This window comes from Primulina eburnea, chromosome 3, assembly GCF_022965805.1.
Source record: "Primulina eburnea isolate SZY01 chromosome 3, ASM2296580v1, whole genome shotgun sequence".
NCBI classification, from domain to species: domain Eukaryota; kingdom Viridiplantae; phylum Streptophyta; class Magnoliopsida; order Lamiales; family Gesneriaceae; genus Primulina; species Primulina eburnea.
In genome coordinates, this window is record NC_133103.1 from 16,449,221 (window position 1) to 16,459,650 (window position 10,430).

Genomic DNA, 10,430 nt, shown 5'->3' on the forward strand with positions numbered 1-10,430 from the left:
CAGATACCGCATTAACTATCGAAGATCTACCAAACATTAATAAACCCAACCAGGTGTGCTGCATTTGATGATATTTTACCGAGTGCAACGTAGATTTACCCCTTCAGAGGCAGGCATCACAACTGGTCGATTTACAGTATAACTTTAGAATCCCAAAAATTTACATCAGCTCTCAAAGGCAAATAACATCACGAGGAAATACATATCAACAGTAAAGGGATAAACACACCATTAACTTTAAACGTCATCCAATTCAGGCCTCACGAGACTTGCTTATTAAGCTCAGTGACACAAATGAATACAAGATCAAGAGAACGCTCAACGTGAAAAGATTCACGCATAATCCCAGGCAACAATTTAAAGAATCATTACCTTCAATAGACTCCTGTCCATGCACATACAACGCATTGAATATTATTTGAACAGTAATTTGTCTTGAAGTATCAGTATCATTCCTCTTCGTAATCGATTAAGGCAAATGAGAATGGATAAAACTTGTATCCATCTCCTTCATAGAACTTATTTTGGAACTCCACCCAATGTAGTCTCAAGGCATGGAGGAAGGCACTAAGTGTTTCCATCACTAACAACACACCAACAGTGGCGAATATGAAGACGATTATGCCAACAATAAGGATAATTACATTGTTATATCTGCCAAAAAAGAAAGGTTAGATGAGACAGGTCATATCATATGATGTCCTTGCAATTGCTAAAGATGAATAATAATCATGCATTTGTCTATAATAGTACCAGAACTTCTATAAAATGTCCTGTCATTCACTAAATATTAGATGTTAGTCAACTACCAGATTAAACATTGATTGGGTCAACCACATGGTCCACAATTAAAAGGTATCAAAAAATGGTTTGAATGATTGCCGCTCAAATTTAATGAAAGAAGTATGAAACAAGTTCAAAACCAATTCGTACTAACACCAACAGACATAAATAGTTCAATGGAATCAATGAACTTACCCCCATGCAAGTAGAAGAACCTTCTCGTAGAACACACTGGACAACTCAGAGTGGGCAAGACTAATCATCACCAAACAAAGAAACAGATAAAAAAAAAGTTAGTTAGCAACTTGAACTCAACACTCAAACATCAGAAAGAACTAGGGATCTTGCCATCGATGGCAGTTCTCCATATATTTTATAAGTTCAGCTAAACACCCTTACATTATTTAATTATACATGTATAACTGAAGAGAGAGATACAAAGCGGAAGGCAAACATTCAGCGTGTATAGGCCAAATACAGAGTGTAGTAAAACGATACCTAAGAGCCCATAAACGAAGATAAGACGCTGTATTTGAGACTGCCCCGAGCACAAATTCTATTGTATGGATAAGTTGGTGCACAAAAACTTCACTGAATTCAAACTCTTCGTGAACATGGGAATTGTGATTTGCTTCCGGTTGCAACGACTCGTCTGTTCCTGGAAGGGGTGCATAAGACTCTCCATGGTGCCTCTGAATATATGGTGTAGAAAACGTCGAGATAATATGACAAGGTATTAGAATATTATGTTCAAATTTGTAATGGCTAAACTAAAGAAAATGGTAAAAACTTGCATACGTTGTGTTCTCGCTTCAAAAGGAATGGTTTTGGGAACAACATCCATGGTACAGAAACAAGTGCCAACAGTAACAAAACAAGCTGGTTGTGCAAATAATGAAATAAGTTTAGAAAATTATGCAAACCCCAGGAAGCATTAAGAGCTTCGATTGAAGTGAGATGAAATGAAATTAATCAAAAGACTGTGACATTTTATTTTCCGTAATTCCCAACCTGAGCTGTCTTCTGACCAGGGAACAGCTGGTTTTCACCAAGCTCATCCGTAGGACTCAAAAACATGTATATCATAACATGATATAAGTCAGCTTGGGATCCAGTGCACCATTTAATGATGATAAGGACAGAAAGGTAGCCAAACAGACTGTTCAAGAATATAATTTGGGGAATAAATTGGAACCTGCGACATCACAGGGTCAGTATGAGTAGACAGGAAGATGTTAGTCACTATACAGAATATCCGTTGAGTTTCAATTCAAATAGTTGTCCAACAAAGCACTTCTATAAGAAATTTATCTAAATTTAATCAGCAAACGTGTTATCAGGAAGTATCTTTTGAATTAAATTGAATTACCATGTATTCAGGCTATTCTTGAAGAATTTGGCATTAAAGTAGCTCAATATTATTCCCAGGTTCATCTGGGAAACTCCAAGTAGGATGGACATTTTCATTTTCAATGAATTAAGGAATGGTAGCTCACTGCGTGTACCATGCCATGCAGGGTCCACTCCAAACGGGTAGGTGTCTCGTTCTTTAATCAAGCCCACAGTAGTAGAATCCCTACAAGAATTTAAAAGTTCACATACAAGCAGAGCTGCGACATTTAACATAAGACTCAAGATCAACGAAATACCTGCAAGATGTATCACGACACACATATGCTGAACGAGCAAATAATTCAAATGGCACAGAAAAAAATTCATTATAGATCAACCCGGTGTAAATTGAGAAAAGTGCCATAAGCAGAATGACATATCGACCACCGAAGGTCATTTCCATGATGTCTCCAAGTTTCTGCATTTATGGAGATCGATAAAATCACTTCACTAATTTCACTCATATATAAGAAATAGAAATTTTCAAGCTCACAATGCCAAATCAATTATGTCATCAGCACAATTCTAGATGCGGTCAACATAAAGAAAAATCCCTTGCTCCAAAAATTGTAATCTCAAACGAAAAAATATGACAAGGTCCTATTGAAACCAAAAAAGAAGATATATATCTCCAAAACCATTATCCAACATTACATCTCAGGACGTATATGTAAGCTTTTCGAAGTGACAAGAAAATCCGTACTAAAACTAGTAGTTTGACTTGCATTTGCTCAAATTGCTCGACTAACCCTCTACATTCCAAAAGATATTATCTCATCCAAACATGACTATGACACTACTCGCGAGATCTATTCAAAACAATACTGCAACTGTGGAATAGAACATTCAAAACTCTGAATGATTTTACACAACTTCTTAAAAACAATAATCACAAAGAAAATAAGCAGAGCTCAATGTGATAAATTGCTCATCCCAATTTTATGACCAGAAACAGGACAAATGATCCAACAAGTGACTAGAAAAGAACAAGAAAGTTGTACAAAAGAAAAAAAGTCCCATTGCTAATAACTAAATACTAGCAGCTGCACACAAACTTAGTGCATGTGCAACACATTACACATTTTAACAATTTTAAATAATAGAATTTTAATGTGTTGTCACGCTATCGATTGACTAAAAAACAAAACAAAATAAACCAAAAAATTAAATGAATATTTTAGGAAAAATTAAGGAGATACACTAAAAGACAAGTAAATTCTCTACAACCTCCATACAGAGATAGCTGAGTTAATAATCAATAGAGCACACAATCAGTAACATTTTGCAAAATAACCGATGATTTTATATGGTAATGTGTTTCTGGAGTCCCAAAAACTTTTTTATAAGATGTAAGTTTTTCATAAAAGGAGAGAGAAAGAAACAATAATTGCAATATTCTATTGATAGATAAATCAAACAAGTATGTGATTACCTGACTAGAGAGTTTTTTCTCTCTGATAATAAAAAATAGTGTTGCTAGTAGAAGGCATATGCCATGACCCCAGTCACCAAACATGACAGCAAAAAGGAATGGAAACGTGACAATGGTGAATACACCAGGGTTTGCTTCCTGATACTTGGCAACTCTGCAACATGTAAACTGAGTGGCATGAAATTTCATGCAGGGTATAGTTTGTCTTAAAACAAATACTGCACTCAATGCATCGGATATTGTAATATAGAAACACGACATAGGTGTGGATTAATTCTTGGCTAATACTTGGAAGTGGATATTAAATGTAACAAAAAAAAAGCCTACCTCTAGAAACTATCTCAGGAACATCAATTAAATTTATGAAGGACGTAATGTTAGCAAAAGGTCCATAATTACTACGCAACTTGACAACATTTCTTAGGGGCCAGAAACAAATTCTCAGCTTTATGAACTTTAAGGTAGTAGAATATTAATTTTTTAATCATGGAAACAGGTAGCTATATTACGACAAAAAAGTACATGAAGATTCCCATGCTATAAAGTCATAATGCATAGTCATAGACATGTTGCTGTATTTTCAAATTTCAAATGCTAGCAGTTCCATTTGCCATATCACCATTTGATTAGCTCTTTGACAAGTGAATATCCAAAATAAAAAGCTTATACTCGAAGTCTTGAATGAATCTAAATGTGTTTACCAGTTTACCAACACTATCACATTAAATCTCTTCACTACAGAGAAAACTCACCCATATGCATCAACAATCTCTTGGTAAGCTGTAGTGAATTTGTTTGTTCGAAAATATGTAGGTGGCATTTCACGTGTTTGCAAGATTTGGAAAATAGCATCAACTTGTGAATTGGAGTCATGTGTAGCCCTATGCAATGCATCCTGAATCTGAAAATAAGAAACATCCTCTTTTGGAGTGAGCAATAATGTTAAGACATAGCACTTCACTTTGAAATCTCATGATTCAAAGCAACAACTGCAACCAAAATTGTCATCGCACAAATCAATAAGAGATTAGAAAAAAAATGTGGGGGATAGTAGTCACCTGTTTTGATGCAAAAACAGGACTCCATCCTTCTGCCACTAGACATTTCTTGGTGACATCTATGCTGAGCATATTCAGAGTATGATAAATGGATTTCTCCTTCCTCACCTTCATTAAAAAAAATAGTTTATTAAATTCGTAAGACATTAAAATATAATAAATTTTAGAAACAGGAACAACTTTTAACATGCCAAAACACTCTGGCTTTCGTACATGGCTGATCATTCACAGCTTAGCTGCTGTTTTTTATATAAACCCAAGAAAAATTAAGAAAACTACAAGCAATTTGTTAAACCATGGTTCACAGACCAAGAAGTTCCACTGCTCGAATTGTTCTCCAATAATTTGCAGCAAGTTTCCACGATGCACCAGGCCCGCATCAATTGTAGTTTTTAACTCTGAGAGTCTACCAGAGGTCTGCAATGGAAGCATAAGTAACACGAGTACAATTTCAGTATCTCATATGAGATCATCAAAGAAGAAAAATGAAAAAAAAAAGACAATAAACATTTAATATGAGAGGAAAATTACGCAAAGTACTACCCAGAGATAATTGAAAATTAGAGTAACCAAAGAAATTAAGTGTCGTGAATATGCGGGAGAAAGGGAAAGAAATCCACTTCCTGTCTACAGAAAAAACATAGGATAGCAGCCTGGCAATCAAGAGAAAAAGAAACAACTAGAGGAATGTTCAAATTTAATTCAAATTGCAAAAATAAGAAACTAAGAAAAATGTTAGAAAAGAAAATGAGCAAAAAATAAAAGAGACGGGTTTGTGACAATTGGGTCCGTTACAAATAAATAATACATGAACTAAAATGTATCTTGTATACCTCCGTAACAATTTGAGCTTGCTTGCTCAGGTCCTCATTGAAAGCATATCGATTTGCTCCAAATGCTTCACATATTTTGAGAATTTTGTTTTTTGACCTTTCTCCAGAAAAGAAGATAGCAAATACATTTTTTTCGACCTATGTCATAAAAAACAAAAATTAGTTTTCTCCACATTGGTCTTCAGTCATGAGCAAAACATGAGTAATCAACCTTTTTTTAAATACCACAATCACTGAACAAATAATGGATCTAACCATCACTCAGACCGTAAATGTGTCATAAGAACCACATAAATTAATCCAGATAGTTTGTACAAACCTTCTCCCCAGATACAGGATCAATGACTGTCTCATCAACTGCAGCCTGCTTCAGAAACACGTTACCCCTGGTAGCACGGAATAAAATCCTCTCAAAGGCCATTGATTTCCCCCTGGGAACAAGTCCAGTGATGAATCCTAATTTAACTTGCTTGGTAGAATCAACTGTCACTCCCTGATGGCAGAACAAATCTCTGAATAAGAGTGAAATCCCCAACTTAAACGGGATCAAATATCAACAGTTCAAATTTGTACCTGCTCTGATAATAGTGGAGTTTCCAAGGACTCCTCACCACTTTGATTTGATGAGAATTCTGTTTGATGAGCCTCAGCACTGCTCATTGCAGAGTTAAAAAATTCACCAGCCTAAGGAAATATAACAGCATTTACAATAGCCAACATGGGTCATCAACCAAAAATGGAGTAAAACTAGGAAAAAAACATGGAACATGTGGAAAAAAGCTAAAAATATCAATAATGAAAAAGTAAGCAGTGAACAAAAATAAAAGGGAATATTTCTAAGGTCTCTAATTATGCAGATGCAATCAAGGATCGAAGTTGCACAAAAAATTCGTTTCATGTAATAGACATCAATTCCTAGCTGGTACTGCCTTAAGAAACATCTCTCGATATATGTAAACGCAATGGACAAGATTATCCTTTATGTCACATTACTGCAAAAAATCCAAGGCAGCGTTTGGTAATGCTTTTTGTTTCCATTCTCCCAAAAAAGAAGAATAATGATAATAATAAAAAAACATGTTGATACTCAATTATTCAATTACATTTTAACTCAACATGTTTCATTTTGAAAGATTAAAAATTTTCATAAACAAATAAAATAACAAAATATAAATAAAAGATGACATCACTAACCCAACAAATCTTTATGACGTGACATCTACAGTAAGATGTAATTGATTCAAAAATTAAAACTAACCATGCATCATATTCTTCAACACAATCTTCTACAACACATATTCTCAAAAAAATTCCTAATACACACAATCATACTACCAAATATTTCCCAAATATCATGCAGCATTTGATAAACTTGTGTTGTGAATTCTTTTGCTTCTTTTTTTTTATGATAACTTGTGTAGTAAATTCTTTTGCTTTTTTTTATGATAACTTGTGTTGTAAGTTTAACGTAACAGTAATAAGCAAATCTTAGCAACAATGGATGGCTTCCTCAGTGAAACAAATACAGAGAGAATTCTGGAGGTAAGGTGATGGAACAGAAAAGTCAGTTGTATGAATCATACCAATATCCTTTTCACTTCTCACTGCTGTTGGTCATTATGTAAGTGATACTTTTCGGGTGTTCTGGAAGAATAAATCTTTTGTATTAATGATCAACTTAAGGTTTTTTTAGGCTTTTCCCAAAAAGGAGCTACAAGAAGGATGCTCACATTATTTTGTGTTACATATTTTTTCTACTTCTCTGCATAACTCAAGTGGGCAATAGATATCTACAACAAAAGCTATGAACACTGAGAAATAAAAATGCCATGCCTTTTGGAGAACGAGCCTGTATTCTCCAAGTTCGTTATAGGATCGCTGCAACTTTTCACTATTTGCGTTTATTTCAACCAGCTCAGCCTCAAGGTCCCCGAGTTTAACCTAAAAATCAGCGAAGAGCCAGGGTCAAATGCATTTGATAGTTAGAGTGAGGTAAATACAAAAACCAAAACATACCTCAAGGTCATCCAAACTAAGAACAGGTTGTGTCATAGATCTTGCTTCAGGTGACAACCCTGCCTTTGACATTTGGTCACGAAAAAATCTCAACTTTCGTGCCATTTCTCCGCATCTTTTAATCTTCAGAAGAAACAAAAGAAAAAGGAAAAAAATGCAGGGCCATTTAGACCAATAATTTATGCAGCTGCAGAATGCGTTTATTAAAAACCAACAGGTGATAAGTTGTATGTTTGAATATACAAGAATGAACATGATAATCAAAAAGAATATAGCAAAAATCAATTGACATTCTTATGGAATAAATAATTTAAGAGTTTTTCCTAGGATAATCAAGCAAGAGAAAAACGAAGATTCTAACGGCTGCATTAACACAGCCTGGCATCACAAACACAAGCTCCAATCTCATGCTGTTAATTTGTCACTACCCAAATATATCTTCCATTAAAGTTTTGCCAAAATCATCCAAATGGCAATTTGAGTTATAACAATTGTCTTCTAATAATGACTGACATTTTTACCTGGGTGGCATATGTTCGTTGGAATGGACTTTTTTCCACATTCAGCTGCAAGGAAGAAATTATAACATTATATTTAAGATGAAGCGGCTCACAAACTCAAAAGGCAACAAATTTAAGGTTTACAGTAATAATCCAAGAGCATACTTATAGCAAACATAGTTCATACAAGTCAGGAAAAAACATTCAGAAACAAAACTATTTAAATAAAACAGTGTGTAAACAGGTATCAACTTTCACGTCATCGCTTGATGGCCATTTGAGATTACAACTTCGAGAAATATTATCATAAAGAAAGGTTTTTTGATAGTTTTCAAAGACACTTTATCCATGAAGTATGAAGTCCTAACGAAGATGGATTTTAATTGCGCGGAGCCTGGATATGCCATTGCCACAGTAAATGGCTGAAGTTTCTACAGAACTGCAAATATCTGGTTACTGAAGAATTTTTACAGAAAGGCTAGCATCAGTGCAACGACAAAATTTCAAATTAAAACCCCTAACTTCTAACTGCAAAAATTAAGCACAATGTCATCGCTCGAAATAAACCTCAACTCCAGTATATTGATTCAAAACACTACATAATATCAATCAAACAAGCAAACCAATAGAATCAAATCAAACAACAGTCACATTCCATAGTCTCAACATCTCTGTTTTTCGTCTAAACGTAATCCAGATTCTCTCGAGACCAACTCGGCAAATTATTGCGAAGTACCAAGTACTAGAATCAATACTTCTCCATCTTCTTCGGAAACAAATTAATAAAGACAATTTAGAATCAATCACAAGCATAAATCAATCACCCAAGCAACAATAGCAAAACCTAGCTACATCACATTACCGAAAAATTCTCAAATTAAATCAAAATTTCACCAGCAACAGACATATAAAGAACAAGCCATACTAACATCTTTGAATTGTATAAGACCGATGTCTCCAAGGTACGAGATTGAGAGATTAGCAGATTCAACGGGGATGATGATTTGGACGAGCTGCATCGGTTCGGACCGCATCAGATCCATCGGCGGACAGCATCCTCCTCTCCCCCGATCCCCCATCTTCAGCAGTTCGATTCGATTTCCTCTCTCTGTTCAGATATTTATGTATGGAGAAATCTCAGGTGACCTTAAGAATTAAGAAATTTGGGTGATTGAATGAATAATGCAGAGGGAATGGAATCACATCACTGTCAGAGAGAACATAAGAGGTGGATGGATGGGATTATCTTATTTTACCGCCCCAGGGTGCAATATTCACGTTCCTTGTACAATGAATAATCGCAGTTTACCCCCTGAAATTCTTTATTATCCCATCATGACCCAAAAGATATTTTCTCATCTTTTAATATATTTTTTATTATTATTCTTGAGTTCGTGACCTAGTTAAATTAGATTTCGCATTTGTCTCGAATTTGATACTATTTTCTTTTTTACATTATATGTATGATATAAATTGCATATGGATTCACTATTTTCAATAAATATAAATCAATAGTAAAATATATTTTTTAATCAAAATTGAAAATCCCTATATTTGTGAAACGTGTATTTTCATATGGTCACAGATGAAATTATTCCAAAATTGGAGTTCTAAAGAATAAAAATAATATTTTAAATATTTCCAAACACTTCAACGAACATATGATGTTGCACACCAAAAAAAAAAAAAAAAAAAACTAATAAGTTGGAGATTTCAACTATTTATTTTAGAATATAAAATAATAACTCATTGATTTTAAAGAGGTTTCAACATTTTTCACTTGAGAAAATAAGTTTGTAGTCGAATTAACTCATCCTGAAATGATATTTTCTTTGAAGTTATCCTCATGCATTCTTTTCTGGGGTTATTGCTCTTTCAATTATTATTAATTTTTTTTATAAGAGAAAGGTGTACTATTTATTGACTAATCAAAGTGCAAGTCGATACAAGTTTAACAAGAAAATCCGAAAAATCCCATGCACCCAAATAAAAGGTGAAGGGGAAGAAACCGAAAATTTAGTCAAAACATGAGCCACTCTGACTTGAAGGTGGCAAAAGGAAGAAACCTCAGGACTCAAGATACTCTTCTTAAGCTCACCGCAATGGTTCCTCGTCTAGTTTAGTGACTGTTTGCATCGCAACAAGAGAATCTATCATAAGTAGTAGCTATAACATCTTGATATTCTTCTCAAGTAAAATCTTTAGACTTTCATGTATCATAGTTAATTCACCATGTATTACTGAAACATATGACTTTGTTTATTGTCCAAAAATCATTATCAGTTTTCCTTTGTGATCTCGAAGTGCACCCCCGACAGCATAAGAATTCACATGTGGAATGTATGAAGCATCCACGTCCATACTCAAATTTCAAAGAGGGGTGATTGCCATTTCGTCGCCGACTTCTTCCTTTAAG

General features: G+C 34.4%; 1 protein-coding gene across 2 annotated transcripts; it reads right to left on the bottom strand.

Moving 5' to 3' along the window:
* Positions 1–212: 212 nt before the first annotated feature.
* Positions 213–9,263, bottom strand: LOC140827014 (V-type proton ATPase subunit a3-like). Of its 2 annotated transcripts, XM_073189587.1 has the most exons (18): positions 8,944–9,263; positions 8,036–8,080; positions 7,515–7,637; positions 7,332–7,439; positions 6,072–6,182; positions 5,818–5,991; positions 5,499–5,636; positions 4,975–5,082; positions 4,666–4,773; positions 4,360–4,508; positions 3,608–3,761; positions 2,433–2,593; positions 2,153–2,359; positions 1,795–1,978; positions 1,582–1,662; positions 1,282–1,475; positions 979–1,038; positions 213–654 (listed from the first exon to the last, which is right to left on the bottom strand). In XM_073189587.1, exons 1-18 carry the CDS (start codon positions 9,091–9,093, stop codon positions 450–452), a joined length of 2,460 nt encoding a protein of 819 aa, XP_073045688.1. In that variant the 5' UTR covers positions 9,094–9,263; the 3' UTR covers positions 213–449. The 2 variants fall into 2 exon arrangements, with proteins under 2 accessions (XP_073045688.1, XP_073045689.1); XM_073189588.1 differs by lacking the exons at positions 7,332–7,439; positions 7,515–7,637; positions 8,036–8,080; positions 8,944–9,263 and adding an exon at positions 7,082–7,231.
* Between the last annotated feature and the right edge of the window lie 1,167 nt (positions 9,264–10,430).